This window comes from Anomaloglossus baeobatrachus, chromosome 10, assembly GCF_048569485.1.
Source record: "Anomaloglossus baeobatrachus isolate aAnoBae1 chromosome 10, aAnoBae1.hap1, whole genome shotgun sequence".
Classification (NCBI taxonomy): Eukaryota; Metazoa; Chordata; class Amphibia; order Anura; family Aromobatidae; genus Anomaloglossus; species Anomaloglossus baeobatrachus.
In genome coordinates, this window is record NC_134362.1 from 28,484,156 (window position 1) to 28,507,836 (window position 23,681).

The following is a 23,681-nucleotide window of genomic DNA, read 5'->3' on the forward strand; positions in this document are numbered from 1 at the left end:
GATACAGAGCAGAGCGGAGGTGATGGGGAGATACACAGCAGAGCGGAGGTGATGGGGAGATACACAGCAGAGCGGAGGTGATGAAGAGATACACAGCAGAGCGGAGGTGATGGGGAGATACACAGCAGAGCAGAGGTGATGGAGAGATACACAGCAGAGCGGAGGTGATGGGGAGATACACAGCAGAGCGGAGGTGATGGGGAGATACACAGCAGAGTGGAGGTGATGGGGAGATACACAGCAGAGCAGAGGTGATGGAGAGATACACAGCAGAGCAGAGGTGATGGGGAGATGCACAGCAGAGCGGAGGTGATGGGGAGATACACAGCAGAGCGGAGGTGATGAAGAGATACACAGCAGAGCGGAGGTGATGGAGAGATACACAGCAGAGCAGAGGTGATGGGGAGATGCACAGCAGAGCGGAGGTGATGGGGAGATACACAGCAGAGCGGAGGTGATGGGGAGATACACAGCAGAGCGGAGGTGATGGGGAGATACACAGCAGAGCGGAGGTGATGGGGAGATACACAGCAAAGCAGAGCGGAGGTGATGGGGAGATACACAGCAGAGCGGAGGTGATGGGGAGATACACAGCAGAGCGGAGGTGATGGGGAGATACACAGCAAAGCAGAGCGGAGGTGATGGGGAGATACACAGCAGAGCGGAGGTGATGGGGAGATGCAGAGCAGAGCGGAGGTGATGGGGAGATACACAGCAAAGCAGAGCGGAGGTGATGGGGAGATACACAGCAGAGCGGAGGTGATGGGGAGATGCAGAGCAGAGCGGAGGTGATGGGGAGATGCACAGCAGAGCGGAGGTGATGGGGAGATGCACAGCAGAGCGGAGGTGATGGGGAGATACACAGCAGAGCGGAGGTGATGGGGAGATACACAGCAGAGCGGAGGTGATGGGGAGATACACAGCAGAGCGGAGGTGATGGGGAGATACACAGCAGAGCGGAGGTGATGGGGAGATACACAGCAGAGCGGAGGTGATGGGGAGATACACAGCAGAGCGGAGGTGATGGGGAGATACACAGCAGAGCGGAGGTGATGGGGAGATACACAGCAGAGCGGAGGTGATGGGGAGATACACAGCAGAGCGGAGGTGATGGGGAGATACACAGCAGAGCGGAGGTGATGGGGAGATGCAGAGCGAAGGTGATGGGGAGATACACAGCAGAGCGGAGGTGATGGGGAGATACACAGCAGAGCGGAGGTGATGGGGAGATACACAGCAGAGCGGAGGTGATGGGGAGATACACAGTAGAGCGGAGGTGATGAGGAGATACACAGCAGAGCGGAGGTGATGGGGAGATACACAGCAGAGCAGAGGTGATGGGGAGATACACAGCAGAGCGGAGGTGATGGGGAGATACACAGCAGAGCGGAGGTGATGGGGAGATACACAGCAGAGCGGAGGTGATGGGGAGATACACAGCAGAGCGGAGGTGATGGGGAGATACACAGCAGAGCGGAGGTGATGGGGAGATACACAGTAGAGCGGAGGTGATGAGGAGATACACAGCAGAGCGGAGGTGATGGGGAGATACAGAGCAGAGCGGAGGTGATGGGGAGATACAGAGCAGAGCGGAGGTGATGGGGAGATACAGAGCAGAGCGGAGGTGATGGGGAGATGCAGAGCAGAGGTGATGGGGAGATGCAGAGCAGAGCGGAGGTGATGGGGAGATACAGAGCAGAGCGGAGGTGATGGAGAGATACACAGCAGAGCGGAGGTGATGGAGAGATACACAGCAGAGCGGAGGTGATGGAGAGATACACAGCAGAGCGGAGGTGATGGGGAGATACAGAGCAGAGCGGAGGTGATGGGGAGATACACAGCAGAGCGGAGGTGATGGGGAGATACACAGCAGAGCAGAGGTGATGGGGAGATACACAGCAGAGCGGAGGTGATGGGGAGATACACAGCAGAGCGGAGGTGATGGGGAGATACACAGCAGAGCCGAGGTGATGGGGAGATACACAGCAGAGCGGAGGTGATGGGGAGATACACAGCAGAGCGGAGGTGATGAGGAGATGCAGAGCGGAGGAGATGGGGAGATACACAGCAGAGCGGAGGTGATGGGGAGATACAGAGCAGAGCGGAGGTGATGGAGAGATACACAGCAGAGCGGAGGTGATGGAGAGATACACAGCAGAGCGGAGGTGATGGAGAGATACACAGCAGAGCGGAGGTGATGGAGAGATACACAGCAGAGCGGAGGTGATGGAGAGATACACAGCAGAGCGGAGGTGATGGGGAGATACAGAGCAGAGCGGAGGTGATGGGGAGATGCAGAGCAGAGCGAAGGTGATGGGGAGATACACAGCAGAGCGGAGGTGATGGGGAGATACACAGCAGAGCGGAGGTGATGGAGAGATACACAGCAGAGCGGAGGTGATGGGGAGATACACAGCAGAGCGGAGGTGATGGGGAGATACACAGCAGAGCGGAGGTGATGGGGAGATACACAGCAGAGCGAAGGTGATGGGGAGATACACAGCAGAGCGAAGGTGATGGGGAGATACACAGCAGAGCGGAGGTGATGGGGAGATGCAGAGCAGAGCGGAGGTGATGGGGAGATACAGAGCAGAGCGGAGGTGATGGAGAGATACACAGCAGAGTGGAGGTGATGGAGAGATACACAGCAGAGCGGAGGTGATGGGGAGATACACAGCAGAGCGGAGGTGATGGGGAGATACACAGCAGAGCGGAGGTGATGGGGAGATACAGAGCAGAGCGGAGGTGATGGGGAGATGCAGAGCAGAGCGAAGGTGATGGGGAGATACACAGCAGAGCGGAGGTGATGGGGAGATACAGAGCAGAGCGGAGGTGATGGGGAGATACACAGCAGAGCGGAGGTGATGGGGAGATACAGAGCAGAGCGGAGAGGATGGGGAGATACACAGCAGAGCGGAGGTGATGGGGAGATACACAGCAGAGCGGAGGTGATGGGGAGATACAGAGCAGAGCGGAGGTGATGGGGAGATGCAGAGCAGAGCGAAGGTGATGGGGAGATACACAGCAGAGCGGAGGTGATGGGGAGATACACAGCAGAGCGGAGGTGATGGGGAGATACAGAGCAGAGCGGAGGTGATGGGGAGATACACAGCAGAGCGGAGGTGATGGGGAGATACAGAGCAGAGCGGAGAGGATGGGGAGATACACAGCAGAGCGGAGGTGATGGGGAGATACACAGCAGAGCGGAGGTGATGGGGAGATACACAGCAGAGCGGAGGTGATGGGGAGATACACAGCAGAGCGGAGGTGATGGGGAGATACACAGCAGAGCGGAGGTGATGGGGAGATACAGAGCAGAGCGGAGGTGATGGGGAGATACACAGCAGAGCGGAGGTGATGGGGAGATACACAGCAGAGCGGAGGTGATGGGGAGATACACAGCAGAGCGGAGGTGATGGGGAGATACACAGCAGAGCGGAGGTGATGGGGAGATACAGAGCAGAGCGGAGGTGATGGGGAGATACAGAGCAGAGCGGAGGTGATGGGGAGATACACAGCAGAGCGGAGGTGATGGGGAGATACACAGCAGAGCGGAGGTGATGGAGAGATACACAGCAGAGCAGAGGTGATGGGGAGATACAGAGCAGAGCGGAAGTGATGGGGAGATACACAGCAGAGCGGAGGTGATGGGGAGATACACAGCAGAGCGGAGGTGATGGGGAGATACACAGCAGAGCGGAGGTGATGGGGAGATACACAGCAGAGCGGAGGTGATGGGGAGATACACAGCAGAGCGAAGGTGATGGGGAGATACACAGCAGAGCGAAGGTGATGGGGAGATACACAGCAGAGCGGAGGTGATGGGGAGATGCAGAGCAGAGCGGAGGTGATGGGGAGATACAGAGCAGAGCGGAGGTGATGGAGAGATACACAGCAGAGCGGAGGTGATGGAGAGATACACAGCAGAGCGGAGGTGATGGGGAGATACACAGCAGAGCGGAGGTGATGGGGAGATACACAGCAGAGCGGAGGTGATGGGGAGATACACAGCAGAGCGGAGGTGATGGGGAGATACAGAGCAGAGCGGAGGTGATGGGGAGATACAGAGCAGAGCGGAGGTGATGGGGAGATACACAGCAGAGCGGAGGTGATGGGGAGATACACAGCAGAGCGGAGGTGATGGGGAGATACACAGCAGAGCGGAGGTGATGGGGAGATACAGAGCAGAGCGGAGGTGATGGGGAGATACAGAGCAGAGCGGAGGTGATGGGGAGATACACAGCAGAGCGGAGGTGATGGGGAGATACACAGCAGAGCGGAGGTGATGGAGAGATACACAGCAGAGCAGAGGTGATGGGGAGATACAGAGCAGAGCGGAAGTGATGGGGAGATACACAGCAGAGCGGAGGTGATGGGGAGATACACAGCAGAGCGGAGGTGATGGGGAGATACACAGCAGAGCGGAGGTGATGGGGAGATACACAGCAGAGCGGAGGTGATGGGGAGATACACAGCAGAGCGGAGGTGATGGGGAGATACAGATCAGAGGTGATGGGGAGATACAGAGCAGAGCGGAGGTGATGGAGAGATACAGAGCAGAGCGGAGGTGATGGAGAGATACAGAGCAGAGCGGAGGTGATGGGGAGATACAGAGCAGAGCGGAGGTGATGGGGAGATACAGAGCAGAGCGGAGGTGATGGGGAGATACAGAGCAGAGCGGAGGTGATGGGGAGATACAGAGCAGAGCGGAGGTGATGGGGATATACAGAGCAGAGCAGAGCGGAGGTGATGGGGAGATACACAGCAGAGCGGAGGTGATGGGGAGATACACAGCAGAGCGGAGGTGATGGGGAGATACAGAGCAGAGCGGAGGTGATGGGGAGATACAGAGCAGAGCGGAGGTGATGGGGAGATACAGAGCAGAGCGGAGGTGATGGGGAGATACACAGCAGAGCGGAGGTGATGGGGAGATACAGAGCAGAGCAGAGGTGATGGGGAGATACAGAGCAGAGCAGAGGTGATGGGGAGATACACAGCAGAGCGGAGGTGATGGGGAGATACAGAGCAGAGCGGAGGTGATGGGGAGATACACAGCAGAGCGGAGGTGATGGGGAGATACAGAGCAGAACGGAGGTGATGGGGAGATACACAGCAGAGCGGAGGTGATGGGGAGATACAGAGCAGAACGGAGGTGATGGGGAGATACACAGCAGAGCGGAGGTGATGGGGAGATACAGAGCAGAGCGGAGGTGATGGGGAGAAGCAGAGCAGAGCGGAGGTGATGGGGAGATACAGAGCAGAACGGAGGTGATGGGGAGATACACAGCAGAGCGGAGGTGATTGGGAGATACAGAGCAGAACGGAGGTGATGGGGAGATACAGAGCAGAGCGGAGGTGATGGGGAGAAGCAGAGCAGAGCGGAGGTGATGGGGAGATACAGAGCAGAGCGGAGGTGATGGGGAGATACAGAGCAGAGCGGAGGTGATGGGGTGAAGCAGAGCAGAGCGGAGGTGATGGTGAGATGCAGAGAGGAGTGGAGGTGATGGGGAGATACAGAGCAGAGCGGAGGTGATGAGGAGATACAGAGCAGAGCGGAGGTGATGAGGAGATACAGAGCAGAGCGGAGGTGATGGGGAGATACAGAGCAGAGCGGAGGTGATGGGGAGATACACAGCAGAGCGGAGGTGATGGGGAGATACACAGCAGAGCAGAGTGGAGGTGATGGGGAGATACACAGCAGAGCGGAGGTGATGGGGAGATACAGAGCAGAGCGGAGGTGATGGAGAGATACACAGCAGAGCGGAGGTGATGGAGAGATACACAGCGGAGAGGATGGGGAGATACAGAACAGAGCGGAGGTGATGGGGAGATACAGAGCAGAGCGTCTCTGTCTCTGCATATAACACTATGAGTACATGATGAGAAGGATGTGATCACCCCAACAAACGGATAACAAGATACGTCCAGTAATCAATAACAGCAAGCAATAAAAGTCTGAGCATACAGAGGCTACAACTGTGTTATGGGGGCACTGAGGCTGGCACTGTTATGGGCACACAGTGGCTGTAAGTGTTATGAGGCTCTGGGGCTGGCACTGGTATGGGCACACAGTGGCTGTATGTGTTATGAGGCTCTGGGGCTGGCACTGGTATGGGCACACAGTGGCTGTAAGTGTTATGAGGCTCTGGGGCTGGCACTGTTATGGGCACACAGTGGCTGTAAGTGTTATGAGGCTCTGGGGCTGGCACTGGTATGGGCACACAGTGGCTGTAAGTGTTATGAAGCACTGGGGCTGGCACTGTTATGGGCACACAGTGGCTGTAAGTGTTATGAGGCTCTGGGGCTGGCACTGGTATGGGCACACAGTGGTTGTATGTGTTATGAGGCTCTGGGGCTGGCACTGTTATGGGCACACAGTGGTTGTATGTGTTATGAGGCTCTGGGGCTGGCACTGTTATGGGCACACAGTGGCTGTAAGTATTATGAGGCTCTGGGGCTGGCACTGCTATGGGCACACAGTGGCTGTAAGTGTTATGAGGCTCTGGGGCTGGCACTGTTATCGGCACACAGTGGCTGTAAGTGTTATGAGGCTCTGGGGCTGGCACTGCTATGGGCACATCATGGCTGTAAGTGTTATGGGGCACTGGGTCTGGCACTGCTATGGGCACACAGTCACTGTAAGTGTTATGAGGCTCTGGGGCTGGCACTGTTATGGGCACACAGTGGCTGTAAGTGTTATGGGGCACTGGGGCTGGCACTGCTATGGGCACACAGTCACTGTAAGTGTTATGAGGCTCTGGGGCTGGCACTGTTATGGGCACACAGTGGCTGTAAGTGTTATGGGGCACTGGGGCTGGCACTGTTATGGGTACAGCAATTGTGAAACTTTCCTCCTGCTGCCCCTCCAGATCACCCGTCTGCGGCAGGGAAGTCCCGGTGCCCTTTATGCCTATGAATATAAATGGATGTCCATGCCATGTTATGGACTATAGTGCGGGAGGCATCTATACTGGGAATGAGTCCTCACTCACAACTAACAGTCGGGGGTCCGGCTCTGCTCACCCGTATATAATTAGCGTTTATATAAGAACTCAGAGGGTCGTCCTCCTGGTCTGGAGATGTAAGGCACACTCTGCTGTGAGGGTCTGCAAAATACAAAGAGACAGTGGTTAAAGAGCACCTCTTTGCGTATATGAGCTGAGCTATCTCAGCCCTGTACACACACACACATTTTATATATATATATATATATATATTTTTTTTTTTATTATTTTTTTTTATTTATTTATTTTTTTTGTAAATTTACTGCATGTCATGTAGTTCCCCCTACTGCAGAAAGGTGGCAGTAATAGCAATCTGGTTTCTTATTATTAAAATGGAAATTTTCCTGCAGGAACTATGGACTTTTCTGGCTATTATGGTTAATCGTGAACCCACCTTATGTGTTATAGTCAATTATTGGTAAAGTTGGTTCTAGCTGCAAAAGCTCTTAGTTAAAAATCTATGAAAAATATATATCCTTTAAATAGAAAATATTTTTTACTGATGAAAATGAGAAAAACATATAAAATCATGGAGTCCAGGTCCCAGACATCGGTCTATATTCTGCTATGTCCTTGGTTCTGGACTCACTTGGGAGGATGGTTTTGTATCTGTTTTTTCGCACTAAGCCCAGAATTTCATATTCTTTTGGATCAACAAAGTTCATTGGGATTTCCTAGAAGACAAAAAAAAAACAAAAAGCAAAATGTTACACCGGGAAACTCCTTTAAAATATGGAACATTCTTGAACAAGTGCACAGGATCCTGCGCTCGTGGGAGTCCTGGACCAGAGATTCCCTTCCAGATTGTTTTACTTCTCTTAACGATAAGAGGTGATCCATGTATCGGGCACCACTTATCCCTTTATATAAGAATTACACCTGCATTTGGCGGAGATACATGTTCACATTATAAAATGGATAGAGACTCTGATAGCGGTCATCTGAATGATCGTTTACCCCAGATCTATAATGGGAACCATGAATGATCCTGGGTTTATTTTTGCCCCCATAGAACGGCTATTGACTTACAAAGAACTCTTTCTGAAGCTCGAAAGAATCCAGGGCTTTCTCGTGAAGTTCTTCTGGCGTCAGGACGTTGCCGGCAGTTTGAAGGTATTCCCTGGTGGACTGCTCCCTCGGAGACATGATGTGGCCGTACGGCTCTGTGCACCCCGGGGTACACATGTCCAGAGTCAGAGACACATTGGAGCCTCGCCTGTAGATAAAGACAATTCATAGATACAAGTCATGTAACTCCTAATGTAAAGGAGATCAGGAGCAATGTGAAAATGTCATTGCATTACTTATCCCATACTGAGAGTTACATCATGTATTATACTCCAGAGCTGCACTCACTATTCTGCTGGTGCAGTCACTGTGTACATACTTTACATTACTTATCCTGTACTGATCCTGAGTTACATCGTGTATTACACTCCAGAGCTGCACTCCCTATTCTGCTGGTGCAGTCACTGTGTACATACATTACATTACTTATCCCATACTGAGAGTTACATCATGTATTATACTCCAGAGCTGCACTCCCTATTCTGCTGGTGCAGTCACTGTGTACATACTGTACATTACTGATCCTGTACTGATCCTGAGTTACATCCTGTATTATACTCCAGAGCTGCAGTCACTATTCTGCTGGTGCAGTCACTGTGTACATACATTACATTACTTATCCTGTACTGATCTTGAGTTACCCCTCCTGTATTATACTCCAGAGCTTCACTCACTATTCTGCTGGTGCAATCACTGTGTACATACATACATTACTTATCCTGAACTGATCCAGAGTAAACTCTTGTATTATACTCCAGAGCTGCACTCACTATTCTGCTGGTGCAGTCACTGTGTACATACAATACATTACAGTGACAGCACCAGCAGAATACGGAGTGCAGCTCTGGAGTATAACACAGAATATAACCCAGAATCAGTGCATGATAAGTAATGTAATGTATGTACACAGTGACTCCTCCAGCAGAATAGTGAGTGCAGCTCTGGAGTAAAATACAGGATGTAACTCCAGATCAGTACAGGATACGTAATGTATGTATACAGTGACTGCACCAGCAGAATAGTGAGTGCAGCTCTGGAGTATAATATAAGATTTAAGTCAGGATCAATGAAGGATAAAGATAAGTAAGGTAATGTATGTAGAGTGACTATACCAGCAGAATAGTGAGTGCAGCTCTGTAGTATATTACAGGAATTAACTCAGTATCAGTACAGGATAATTAATGTAATGTTTGTACACATTGACTGAACCAGCAGAATTATGAGTGTAGCTCTGGAATAATGCAGGAGATATCATGTAATGTAAGTACACAGTCTTACAACAGTCTGTACATTTACTTGCATCTGGTGTATATCATATATATTTTTGATCTACATCTGAATTCACCTTTCCTGCAGCCCCACAGGTTTGACGGACAGAGTTCCCACATCTGTGTCGCCTCTGATATCCATCAAACAATCAAAGACGGGAGTGTCGGGCACGGGATCTAGGTCCAGGAATTCCTCCACTTTGTCATCCGTCCATTCCGAGTAGGTGAAGGAGGGTTGGCGACTTACAGATTGGCGTCTGTCTTCTGACAAGACGGGTTCATTGTGAGGCTTCAGGTACCATATCTGGAAATTAGAGGGGGAGAGGATAAGCTGCAGAGTCCATGTGCCCTGCGAGGCCTGGCCTGATGCGCGCTCGCTCGCTCGCCTGCGTACACGCCGTCCTATTGTGCTGCGGTGTTTAGCCTTGTAGGCTCTGACTTTTATTCCATTTACTGAAAGCGCTGCGGTGGAACAGTGTGGAAACAGTCAGCGCTCTGGAACATAACGAGGCGACATGAAGCCCTATTGTTGAGGGAATCTAAGTGCGCGCATCACAAACAGCAGAGGAAAAACATGCAAATGGCTCTGCAGCATCTGGCGTGTCCTTGCCTCCGTTCCCCGCAGCTGTAAACCTGCTCTGTGCTGCAGTAAACAGAATTAGATTTCCGTTAAAGTTTATCCACGGTGCAAAGGTTCTGCTGCTTTGAATGTCAATCCTTGACCATTTTCAAGATCTCCGCTTGCTGTCGGGAAAAAAAAAAAGCTTTCCATTGTTTTGTACGATCCGTTGCATCCGTTGTGCCATTATATGCAACGGATGCCGTTCAACGCAAGTGTGAAACTAGCCTAAGTGGATACAATTGTATCTAGTGTAATGCTCCGTGGCCTGCAGACTGCTACATTGTAGCAAACTATCAAAGACATTAGTGCAGCTGCTGAAGTGTTGAGCTCACAGAGCATTGTCCAGAAAATTAGGGACTGTTGGCAGAAAAAATATTCTGTAAAAAAAAATGCATTTTTTTGCAATTTTGCTTGTATTTTTTCCCCATTCATTTGAATGGGTGAGAAACTGAATTGATACACTGCAAATTTGTAAAAAAAATAAATAAATAATAAAGTTTATTTATATAGCGCCAACATATTCCGCAGCACTTTACAATCCGGTGGGGGCTTGTATAGACAAAAACAAAACAAAATAGTGCATAAATCAACAGCTACAGTAGGAATGAGGGCCCTGCTCGAAAGCTTACAATCAATGGGGCAGAAGGGGGACACAAGAGGTGACGCACACTTGTAGATCTGGCCGGCCATGGTTATGCTAGTTTATTGGTTACATACCGTATTTTTCGGATTATAAGATGCACTTTTCTTCCCAAAACTTTGGGAGGAAAATGAGGGGTGCGTCTTAAAATCCGAATGTAGCTTAACGGGGATTGTGCAGAGGGGTCAAAGGAGGCAGGGAGATGCTCCGAGCAATGCACTGTGCTGCCGGCGCTGGTGGTCTGTGCGACGCTGTTCTGTACATCGGGCAGCGTCGCTCTTTTCTGTTTGGAGCCGCTCCATTCTGCTCTGTGCTACGTCCTGCTCGGCTGCTCGGTGCACGGCTGCTCCATCCTGCTCGGCTGCTCCATCCTGCTCGGTGCACGGCTGCTCCGTCCTGCTCGGTGCACGGCTGCTCCGTCCTGCTCGGTGCACGGCTGCTCCGTCCTGCTCGGTGCACGGCTGCTCCGTCCTGCTCGGTGCACGGCTGCTCCGTCCTGCTCGATGCACGGCTGCTCCGTCCTGCTCGGCTGCTCCATCCTGCTCGGCTGCTCCGTCCTGCTCGATGCACGGCTGCTCCGTCCTGCTCGGTGCACGGCTGCTCCGTCCTGCTCGGTGCACGGCTGCTCCGTCCTGCTCGGTGCACGGCTGCTCCGTCCTGCTCGGTGCACGGCTGCTCCGTCCTGCTCGGTGCACGGCTGCTCCGTCCTGCTCGGTGCACGGCTGCTCCGTCCTGCTCGGTGCACGGCTGCTCCGTCTTGCTCGGTGCACGACTGCTCCGTCCTGCTCGATGCACGGCTGCTCCGTCCTGCTCGATGCACGGCTGCTCCGTCCTGCTCGGCTGCTCTGTGCACGTCTGCTCCATTCTGCTAGGCGCTTGGCTCCTCCGTTCTGCTCGGCTGCTCCATCACCAGCCCCACACAGAGTAGAGCGGCGGCGCCGGCCCCGCACAGAGCAGAGCGACACCGTCCCCTTACAGAACAGAGCGACACCGGCCCCGCACAGAGTAGAGTGGCTTTGCTGGTCCCTCACAGAGCAGAGTGGCTTCGCTGGCCTCTCACAGAGCAGAGCGACACCGGCCCCGCACAGAGCAGAGTGGCTTCGCTGGCCCCTCACAGAGCAGAGCGACACCGGCCCCGCACAGAGCAGAGTGGCTTCACCGGCCAAGCACAGAGCAAAGCGACACCGGCCCCGCACAGAGCAGAGCGACACCGGCCTCGGACAGAGCAGAGTGTCTTCGCTGGCCCCTCACAGAGCAGAGCGGCTCCGCTGTCCCCTCAAAGAGCAGAGCGACACCGGCCCCGGACAGAGCAGAGTGTCTTCGCTGGCCCCTCACAGAGCAGAGCGGCTCCGCTGTCCCCTCAAAGAGCAGAGCGACACCGGCCCCGCACAGAGCAGAGAGACGTCACCAGCCCCGCACAGAGAAGTACCCGCAGTGAGTATCTGGGCCCCCCTCTATACTACTTGCAGTACTCCAGTACCGCCCCTGCCTCCTGTGACCCCCCCCGCTCCTCTGCAGGCCCCCCTCCCTGGTAAGACACCACCAGATTATAAACGGACCCCATATTTTTTTTACCTTTTTTCCCTCAAATTTGGGGTGCGTCTTATAATCCGGTGCATCTTATAAAACGAAAAATACGGTATAAAGATGAATGAACTGGTCATTAGACAGTGACCTTTTGCGTGCCCTTATGTGCTATTGGTTATATGTAGGATGTGAGCACAGAAATAGGAGAGAGAAGGGTTCGAGTAGCATTTAGAAGGTGGGACGGGGGACAGTTAGGTTAGTAAGTTATTATGATAAGCTTGTTTGAAGAGATGTGTTTTTAATGTACGCTTAAAAACTTGGGGGCTGGATATTAGTCGCATTCTTTGGGGTAGTGCATTCCAGAATACTGGCGCAGCACGGGAAAAGTCTTAGAGACGAGGTGTGAGGTTCGTATTATGGAGGATGTTAGTCTAAGATCATTTGCGGAATAGAGGGGGCGGGTAGGATGATAGACAGAGATGAGGGATGAGATATATGGTGGAGCAGAGCTGTGCAGAGCTCTGTGGGTGAGGGATAGGAGTTTGTATTGTATTCTGTAGCTGATAGGTAGCCAGTGTAATGACTGGCACAAGGTGGAGGCATCGGTGAAGCAGATGGCCAGGAATATGACCCTGGCTGCTGCATTCAAGATGGATTGGAGAGGGAAGAGTTTGGTCCGAGGGAGACCAATCAGTAAAGGGTTGCAGTAATCCAGGCGGGAATGAATGAGAGCGACAGTAAGGGTTTTTCAGTTTCGAAAGTGAGAAATGGTCGGATTCTGGAGATGTTTTTATCATGCAGGTGACATGTGCGAGTGAGTGATTGTATATGGGGAATGAAGGAGAGTTCTGAGTCAAATATGACCCCAAGACAGTGAGCGGCTGCTGGGAAGAATGATTAAATCATCGAAGGTAATTGAGATGTCGGGTGTAGGTTGGTTAGTAGAGGGAGGAAACACAAGAAACTCAGAAAACTTACTTATAAGGCTCAAATCTGCAAGGAAAAAAAATAAGTAGCGTGTGCAGAAATCTCATTCACATTGCTGGTTCTGTAAAACTCTGCGTTTTTATTTCCGTGGGAAAAACACCTTGTGTGAACGAGCCCTTACAGAATTGATCATTTTGGGGCTCATTTGCCTGGGTGAAGAGAAATCAATGAAGCGGCAGATCCCCCATATGTCTGCCTCCTTTGTATCAACCAGATATTGTTAGGAATCGACGTCTCCACGTACCATGGTGCCGATCAATACCACAATAAAGAAAACGATCACCAACACGGAGCCGGGCATCTCCACCGTCCAGAATCCGCTCTGCAGGGTGGTTAAATCCTGCAAGAGAAGAAGTTGTGCAATGTCCATCAAAAAAAAAAATCTAGCACGTGGGATCGGAAAAGGTGGCAGTGGTCCTGAGCCCACGTACACGATGGGGCCCACCCAGATCCCTGAGTGAACCCCACTCTCGGCTGTACGGGACTTTATCAATAGAACTTACTAATTGTCAATTGAGCAATTATTAGACTTTATTACTTTTTGTGGGACACTATTCTTAAAAAAACACTCAGGAGGGGGAAAAACCCTGCAAGACAATATTGCTTGAGACGAGAACACGCGGATCATTATTACTCATTAAGGGGCATTAGGGGCAATCAGGGCATTAAAGCTTAGTTTGGGGGTCTCAATCAATTATTACTTAATAAGGGGGAATTAAGACTTTCTAAGGGACAAACAGGAAATTCAAACCTTTAAAAATGCACAAGGAAATCATAAAGTAGCCATTATTCGTTTGTTCTATCACATGGTGGGCATTATTAATACTCTGTGCTGCTGTTGGACCCTGTTCTTTCCAATAAATAACTCTCAGTCTTCAACCTCCCACTAAATCGGCACACTTCTCTCCTGAAATACTCTGTGCTGCTGTAGGACCCTGTTCTTTCCAATAAGTAACTCTCAGTCTTCACCCTCCCACTAAATCGGCACACTTCTCTCCTGAAATACTCTGTGCTGCTGTAGGACCCTGTTCTTTCCAATAAATAACTCTCAGTCTTCACCCTCCCACTAAATCGGCACACTTCTCTCCTGAAATACTCTGTGCTGCTGTAGGACCCTGTTCTTTCCAATAAGTAACTCTCAGTCTTCACCCTCCCACTAAATCGGCACACTTCTCTCCTGAAATACTCTGTGCTGCTGTAGGACCCTGTTCTTTCCAATAAATAACTCTCAGTCTTCACCCTCCCACTAAATCGGCACACTTCTCTCCTGAAATACTCTGTGCTGCTCTAGGACCCTGTTCTTTCCAATAAATAACTCTCAGTCTTCACCCTCCCACTAAATCGGCACACTTCTTGCCTGAAATACTCTGTGCTGCTGTAGGACCCTGTTCTTTCTAAAAAGTAACACTCAGTCTTTGCCCTCCCGCTAAATCGGCACACTTCTCCCCTGAAATACTCTGTGCTGCTGGAGGACCCTGTTCTTTCCAATAAGTAACTCTCAGTCTTCACCCTCCCACTAAATCGGCACACTTCTCGCCTGAAATACTCTGTGCTGCTGTAGGACCCTATTCTTTCCAATATGTAACTCTGTCTTTGCCCTCTTACTAAATCAGCACACTTCTCACCTGAAATACTCTGTGCTGCTGTAGGACCCTGTTCTTTCCAATATGTAACTCTGTCTTTGCCCTCTTACTAAATCAGCACACTTCTCACCTGAAATACTCTGTGCCATTAACCTGCTCTTTCTAAAACCACCTGCAATGCCACAAATTCTTGTCCTAAAATACTCTGTGCTGCTAGAATTTTGTTTAAAGGGAGGATTTTACTTAGGGATCCCAGCTAGAGCAGAGTCCTAAGTGACCTTTTCTTTTTTTTTCGCCAATGATTTAAACTTTACTTGTCCCCCCTTTTTCTGCACCGGATAATAAAAACATCCATACAATAGGAAAATTGATCAGCTACTCCCCAGTCTAACATAGGGTGCTCATATGGGTGCGGTGCACGGAGATCCAGGCCGGTCCCTGGTTACAAAACTAATTGGATCCAAATGTGCAGAAATTCCAGCATCCGCAAAAATTTCTTCTCAGGATAGAACAATAAATAAATAATTCAGATACAAGAAAATAACAGAAGGAATTTAAAAATAAATAAATAATATTCTGTAATTGTGTCCTCATATATATTGTATATCCATTCATTGAGTTTATTTTTGGTAGTACATTATATATAACAATAAATAAATAATACAGATATAAGAAAATAAGAGCAGAAATTGTATTTATTTTTTTCATATAAAAATTAAAATAAAATGATAAATAATAAAAAAATTATATAAAAAATAATTACAATAAATTAAAAAGAAAAAAGAACAATGGAACAACACAGATTTTGAAATGTATTGTGTCCTATGTGATGAAAGTGCCAAAATGCGTGTGTGTGATACTTTTATTTAGACATATGTTTCAATGGTGATATTATATCCTGTGTTGTGAATTACTAAGGCTTCATGCCCACGTTGCTTCTTTTCTGCAAACAAAAAAAAACATGTTTTGGCAGGGAAAAAAAAACCAGCTGAAGATATACGCATTTTTTCATTTACGTTTTTTCCTGTTTTTTTAGTCATGGTGATAATGGGGGTTCAGGCGGTGTACCCCTGAGATCACCGCCAGGTCTCCGGCTGATGTTACCCAGGACCCAGCTCTTACTGCCTGAAGTAGTCCCCATTCCGGTCAAAGCAGTTTAACCCTCTGAATGTTGCGATCCGTGTGATCGCAGCATTCAGAAGGCAGGGAAAGGAATAGTTTACCTCTCCCTGATGATCGGGTCTTTGTAATGCAACCACAGTAACCCTGGGTCATTACCATGACTTCCCCGGGTTACTGAGCTATGGAGAGGCTCACGCACCATGCAGTATGCACAGTGTGTGAGGCAGTGCTGCGATATAATCCACTGTAGTGATAAAGCTTTAGGCTGCGACCGCACTTTGCGTTCCCACCTGCGTTTTTGCTGTTTTTTAGGTCCGTTTTGAGAAGCACCTTTTTCATGCCAAAATGCATGCGTTTTGATTTTCCAGCAAACTCAATGGAAAATGGTGATTTTCAAACCGCACTTTGCTTTTCTAAACGATGCGTTTAATTTGCATATTTTGTGGCAAAAATCATGCGTTCAAAGAAGCAGCATGTCAGTTGTTTTTGCCATTTTGGGTGCGTTTTGCTAACATTGAAGTCAATGAGAAATGGCAAAAACCAAGATTCCTTCAAATTCCTGCGTTTTACCTGCTTTTTCAGTGCAGAAAACATGCGTTTTGGACATTAAAATAATGATTTCATATGTCCCTTTACACACACACATAATCCGACAATTAAATTTAAGAAAAATATGCATTTATTGCTATTTTAGCGATAAAATGTATATTACCGCTATAATTTAATGAAATATATCTATTTTAATTATTTTTTCCATTAATATAGATTTGATCCTTTTTTTTGTCTTTTTTTTCTTTTCATTGTGTTTGTCTATTTAATCTTTATTTAGCAGTGTCTTGATGTTCAAAACGCATCTGTCAAAACGCAGGTGAAAAAGCATGTAATAAGCGCTGAAAACACATCTAAAACGCGGTAAATACGCATCCGTTTTCAGCGCTAAAGTTCTGAAAAAGGCAACTTTGGTCAAATCAATTAAGCCCAAAACGTGCGTAGGAGAACGCAAAGTGCGGTCGCAGCCTAACAGGGGATTATAGAAACCCAGGAAATAAATGCAGAAACAATCCATATGCTGCTTCTTCTTTTCAGTGACAAAATCTTCAAGGAAAAAAAAGAAGCAGCGTGTGCACAGCAAGTCAGGATTCTCATAGACTTTGCTGGGATGCTTTTTCCTTGCTTTTATTGACTAAAATAAGCAAGAAAAAACGCATGAAAAAAATGCAAAAAAGGCCACGTGTGAACATAGTATAATTGATACTCTTCTTATTGGTGTTTTGAGTCCCATATTTATGTATATAATGCACGTACCACTGTCATGATTAAGGGCTCACGCTTGAAACGCGTAGACCCGTCTGTTTGCCGTTCTTTGTTTTTTACTCTTTTATGGCTTGAATAAAGGTATGTTTTATGAACATTCTATCCTGAGAAGACATTTTTTGCGAATACTGGAATAAAAACATCCCTCTACTGCCCAAAAACGTGCATCACAATCTGCAAAGGCAAACGTTACCCCTGTTAGTGGCAGGTGCTGAATACGTAAGAGAAGAGATCCCTCTAGTGTTCATAGTCTGTACTGCAGTTTTAAAGGGATTGTCCACTATTCGGTAATCTTGTTGAACTACAGTATCTCAACCATGCACCATGTAACGATCTGTGTAATAAGCTCCCATCCGTGCACTATATTTTATGAATATTCCTGTTATTGTTATTTTCTGATATATTTCCTTTGCTTCACTTACAATAAGACATTTTGGGTAAGAGCTGACCAGCAGTGTGCATTGCTCCGGACACAAGGTGCGCGCTTCCACATCAATCACATTAATCAGAGGCTATGACTCAGGGACTGATCATATTTGGATCCTGGGATGGCTTGCAGGCTCCAGATGGTCTGTATGAAAATCTCATTTCAGATCCATCTGGAGGATGATGAGGTTTGCAATCCGTCCTCACTATTGCATTAAGGATACACTCCAGCGTGGCAGCTCCCAGTGTATTCTTACACACCGCAAACCGAATTACAAGGGTGCAGTCTGGTTAATAAGCTTTTGCATCCATCACTGTAATGTTGCTTATTTTCCCCAGAGCTGCGCAGAATTGCAGTGACGCCGGGGGTAGTGGGCTCAGGACAGTGTGACAGGGGGGGATACAGACTGGCACTGATCAGCCATCGTGCCCCGGTGTGTTCTCGCCTTTCGCTCATCTGGGCACTGTATCCCATTGATGAATATCTTTCCTTTTTCCTGACATGTTAAAAACTGCATTTCCCATAATATAAACATTTTGTAACATCTTTCATAGAACTCTACATTGTGCCGTTCCTCTGTTATTCCTCTGAGAAATTTAGGGGAAAAAAAAATGGCAAATGGATGTGACCAGATAACGAAGTGTTCCTACAGTGCAGTGGTGGGACACGGACCCTTCGACGGGAGGAGTGGTAACACCCAGCTGTCATCTCAATCATGAATTTTGGGGTAGATTATTTGCAAAACATGACAATGCAGAATTAACCCCTTCACTGTTGTGTGATGTACATTTACATCCAACGCCTGGTGAGGGTGTGTGGATGGGGTTGCAGCACTGACTGCACACATTGTGGGTGCAAGCAGTGGTATACAGCCGACATCTGCTAACTGATCACTACTGTTTAAGACATTAAAGACCTCTGTCAATGTAGATCAGGAAAGCTGTCAGTCATTACATGTCACTCTAAAGACCTCTGCCAGTGTAGATCAGGAGAGCCGACTGACAGTCATTACATGTCTCACTCTAAAGGCCTCTGTCAATGTAGATCAGGAGAGCCAACTGTCAGTTATTACATGTCTCACTGTAAAGAACTCTGTCAATGTAGATCAGTAGAGCTGACTGTCAGTCATTACATGTCTCAGTCTAAAGACATCTGTTAATGTAGATCAGGAGAGCTGTCAGTTATTACATGTCTCACTCTAAAGACCCGTGTCAAAGTAGATCAGGAGAGCTGACTGTCAGTCATTACATGTCTCAGTCTAAAGACATCTGTTAATGTAGATCAGGAGAGCTGACTGTCAGTCATTACATGTCTCACTCTAAAGACTTCTGTCAATGTAGATCAGGAGAGCCAACTGTCAGTCATAACATGTCTCACTCTGGTGACGCCTTCTTTAATTTGAAATAAGCTCTGGAGGAAAATTCTCAGGGAGATCTATGTCCGCCCCTTAGATCTTAACAGCTCATTTATATAAGTGGATTTCTTGGGAATAAGAAATTAGATTGCAGATATAAAGGTATCTTTTTATTCAGCTTTCTATGGCCTACATGCCCATCTAGATGGCATAAGAGGAGTTCTCCTACTGACAGATTCCCTTTAAATAAAACACACTCAGGAATTGTGTTTGTGGTGAGTACAAGTATTATTACAGTAGAGTGGTGATAGGTCCTCTAATAGATGCAGCTGCATTATCGGACTTTGTATTATATGGGAACGTCATGTAGAAATGGATTCTATATGTATTATTTGGGTACTTTTCAGACCATTGGGGCACTTTATGAAGAAAATTAGTGTTTGTACCATCTGGGCACTGTAATCATTAAATGGGTGCAGTATGCATTATCTGAGCACTTGCAAAAGGATACTTGTTTTATCTGGACACTGCATTATAAGGGTTGTATGCGTTATTTGGTCATTTTATGAGAAGAATGGATATATATTATCTGGGCACAAGATATCGTACAAGGGTGTTATATGCACCTTATTGAGGAAATAGATTTTGTATGTATTATCTGGGCACAGTATGCAGCAGATGGGGTGACACGTGTTATCTGAGGACCTTATCGGGAAAATGGATACTTTGGTTATCTTTGTGCTATATGCAGCACTATTGGGAAACTTCAAGGAGAAAGTGGATAGTGCATGGGCGATTTATCAGGATACTGTTTGCAGGAAATTGCTGCTGTAGATCCAATCTGGGCACCATGTTTTAAGTAAATTGTTGAGGCATATACTATCTTGAGGCACTTCATGGAGCATAAGTAGGTACTATCTAAGCTTTGCAATGGGGCGACCTCTGGCACGGTCTATCCAGTGACTATGTAGCATTATGGCACCTGCAATACCAGACTATGCCTGTGCAGCACCAAAGCAGAGGTGCACACTGTATCCAGGTATGTAGCGTGCTTTTCCAGCGCCCAGAAGCCCGTAACCCATAGACCAGTTTTGTAGGGTTTTTTTAGCCTTAAGCTCAATGTCAACCCTAAAGATAGTCCTAACCCAACTTTTTTTTTTGCATCTGCCCTTGTTTCCCCGCCCCACACTAAGCCACTAACTGTATCATACCCACTGCATCTGACTTACCAATATCTGGGAGAGGACGAGGAGACAGATACTACCCCCGATGGTCAGCATGTTCCACAGCGCGGCCCAGCTGTACTGCGTGTCCCTCTCTGGATCCATCCCGACCTGCAGATTGTGCTGCTCATCTGCATCGTCCAGCGAGCCCATGTCTGCAGAGGACGTCTGTCATGGATGGACCTGGTCGTGTAAAAGAGGAAAAAAGTCAAAAATCGAAGTCTTCAGATGAGTGTCTTGTGTTGTGGCTTCCATTTATTAGCTTTCCTTATAAATTAAAGAGCTTTGCACAACAGGCTACGATCCACCCGGGGATGTAGCTTGTACCCATGTGGTGCCCATAGAAATCTCATGGGTAAGAAATATCAATATCTAATTGATGGGGTGCGACACCCTGCACCCCGCTGATCAGCAGTAGCTGGTGTGTCGGCAGCGGATGGATGTCCTCCTTTGCGGAATACTGACTGCGCCGTCTCCTATTGATTCGAATATTGGGCAGATGTACAGTACTCGGCCATGGACACTATCCGGTGACCAAGCTGTGCTGTGCAGCTCTACAGCTCAGCACTGATAGCGAGGGGTTCTGGGTGTTGCATCCCCAACGATCAGATATTGAAGACCAATCCTTAGGGGTACTTTGCACGTTGCGACATCGCTACTGCGATATCGTCGGGGTCAAATCGAAAGTGACGCACATCCGGCGCCGGTAACGACGTCGCAACGTGTAAAGCCTAGAAGCACCGATAAAACGATTGCAAAAGCGTCGGTATCGTATGATCGGTGCAGCGTCGGTCATTTCCATAATTTCGCTGCAGCGACAGGTACGATGTTGTTCCTCGTTCCTGCGGCAGCACACATCGCTGTGTATGAAGCCGCAGGAGCGAGGAACATCTCCTTACCTGTGTCCCGGCTGCAATGAGGAAAGAAGGAGGTGGGCGGGATGTTTACGTCCCGCTCATCTCCGCCCCTTCGCTTCTATTGGCCGCCTGCCGTGTGACGTCACTGTGACACTGCATGACCCGCCCCCTTAGGAAGGAGGCGGGTCGCCGGCCAGAGCGACGTCTCAGGGCAGGTATGTGCGTGTGAAGCTGCCGTAGCGATAATGTTTGCTACGGCAGCTGTCACAAGATATCGCATGTGCGACAGGGGCGGGGACTATCGCACTCGGCATCGCAAGCATCGGCTAGCGATGTTGCAGCGTGCAAAGTACCCCTAAGGATAGACCATCAACATAAAAGTCCCAGAGCACCCATTTCAAGATATTTGGCTAAGGCACCCTTCACACGTCCGTGAAAAACACTGACGTTTACACGGACCATGTTGAAGGTGCATATGGCCATCCAGGTGCCATGATTTTGGCACACGTGTGTTCTCCGTGTACTATCACAGATAGCGCACACGGAGAGCAGGAACTTTTTACTCACCTGTTCCTGGCACTGCAGTGAATATGCATGAGCTTAATGAGCGGGGCTGGTAGTAAGTGACAACAGCGCTGGAGACAGGCGAGTATCGAAAATAATTTTATTACAAATAAACGTGTTTTCTCCGGTTCGTGTCACACTGATGTCACACGGATCACATCAGTGTGCGATTTGTGTCAGAGAAAACGGACATGTCGCCGTACGGAACATGGACACACGTCCGTGATAAAACACAAATCTGTGTGCAAACTAATTGATTTTAATGGGTCTGCGTATGTCCGTGTCTCCGGTACATATGAAAACGGATGTCATACGTACTGGAATCACTGACGTGTGAAGGGAGCCTTAGAAAGCTTTGGAATTGGAATGAAAAAAAGCTCAAAGAGCACAGAGAGTGGTGGTGAACAACTGAGGGTATAAGTGGTGGACCCCAAGATTCAGTACTAGAACACTATAATTCTACTTATGTAATAAGCTCCGACGGGACCACTGAACGAAGGTAATAACGCAATGTGAAAGCAGCCTAAGTGGGTGGCAATGAATCAGTGGCGTAACTTGAAGCTCATGGGCCCCAATGCAAAAACTCCAACGGCACCCCCAATCATAGTATTGGTCTTTTCATATAGGTCAAAGGGAGCTTTTTGGGGCTCCATAGGCTCCAGGGCCCAGGTGCTATTGCAGCCCCTACAACTATTGTAGTTACACCCCTGTGCATGGTCTGTACAGACTTCATCCGGTCCTACCGTGTTTTTCCAAAAATAAGACACGGTCTTATACTTTTTTTACCCCAGAAAAAGCACTAGGGCTTATTTTTGGAGGAGGTCTTATTCTTGGAGAAACACAGTTTGGGGGGTAAGTTTACACCCCAAAAAAGCAAACCCCCCCTCCCTTCCCAGGAGACTCATACTTACCAGACCCGGACGTCTGCGTGGCTCCCAGGTCCTCCCTGTGATCTCCGGTGGGTGCTCCACGCCGTCCTCCCCTGCTTCTGGCTGACACGCATGCACACAGCAGATCGCTGACACACTCACACACAGCGGATCACAGAACACACTCACACACAGCGGATCACAGAACACACACACACACACACACAAAACACACACACATTCATCACATCCAGCGTTTAAGAATGCTTCCAGCTGCAGAAAATGCTGGGAGGAAATCACGTGTGTCTGCAGGTCCTTTAAGCAAGCATTGCGACAGGTCCTTGCGCTCCACTGCACAGCCTCTCAGGATTCTGCCAGCGAGAAGAAATCGGTGTCGCTGGATGTGGTGAGTGTGTGTGAACCGATGTGTGTGTGATCTGATGTTTGTGTGTGTGATCCGATGTTTTTGTGTGTGATCTGATTGTGTGTGAGAAATCTGATGTGTACGGGTGTGTGATCCACTGCAGGTCCTCCTGCTCGGCGTCTGGTGAGTGTGGTTATGGGGTGTCCACTCTCTATAATGAAGTGTCCTGCAGTATCTGTAACTTTTTTAGCTGCACGGACACTTGATTATTGATCAGCGACTAGGGCTTATTTTCGGGGGAGGGCTTATATTTAAGTCTTGCTCTGAAAATCCCTGCTAGGGCTTATTTTTGGGGGAGGTCTTATTTTTGGAAAAACAGGGTAAAATGACAGTACTCTCCGGACTGCGCTCTTCAGAGGTCGCTTGCCTCTCATGGATTCCATCCATACAGGGATGAGGGGCCGGAATCCACTGGATCAGGGCACTAGCTGTGATTATAACAACAGGTTCCACTGATCCACTGGGGATGGGCTGAATCCCTGGTTTATTCCTGTATAATCTGCACATATTCCATGTTCATCCCATGTCTGTGATGCCCAGGAAACCTATTGTGCCTCTGTATATTCTTTTCCCAATAAGTTATGTTCATTCTTTAATGCCTTGCTTTTGTTCATTCTTTTTGATATGTCCCCATTACCTGTGTCTTAGCCTTATTAAGCACATACGGCAGGAATGGCTGAGGCTACAGCAGATACGGGAAGTCTGGGGGTGACAGCAAAGTCTCCTACAGGCATGAATAGATGGACCAAAATAGATGTCCTCTCCCCAGCCCGGCTGCATCCAGCGTGCTGCTCACATATCTGTCTAATTGCATGCACAGAGCGAGGC

General features: G+C 48.7%; 1 protein-coding gene across 9 annotated transcripts in view; it reads right to left on the reverse strand.

The window, feature by feature from the left end:
* PTPN5 (protein tyrosine phosphatase non-receptor type 5) overlaps positions 1 to 23,681 on the reverse strand; it is a 95,994-nt gene that overhangs the window by 15,108 nt on the left and 57,205 nt on the right. For all 9 annotated transcript variants that reach the window (XM_075326584.1, XM_075326581.1, XM_075326577.1 and 6 more), the window contains 6 exons: positions 20,146 to 20,322; positions 13,361 to 13,456; positions 9,418 to 9,644; positions 8,034 to 8,220; positions 7,594 to 7,678; positions 7,024 to 7,106 (listed from right to left, as the gene is read on the reverse strand). In XM_075326584.1, coding sequence (XP_075182699.1) covers positions 7,024 to 7,106; positions 7,594 to 7,678; positions 8,034 to 8,220; positions 9,418 to 9,644; positions 13,361 to 13,456; positions 20,146 to 20,292 — 825 coding nt within the window. In that variant the 5' untranslated portion in view covers positions 20,293 to 20,322. The remainder of the gene's footprint in view (positions 1 to 7,023; positions 7,107 to 7,593; positions 7,679 to 8,033; positions 8,221 to 9,417; positions 9,645 to 13,360; positions 13,457 to 20,145; positions 20,323 to 23,681) is intronic.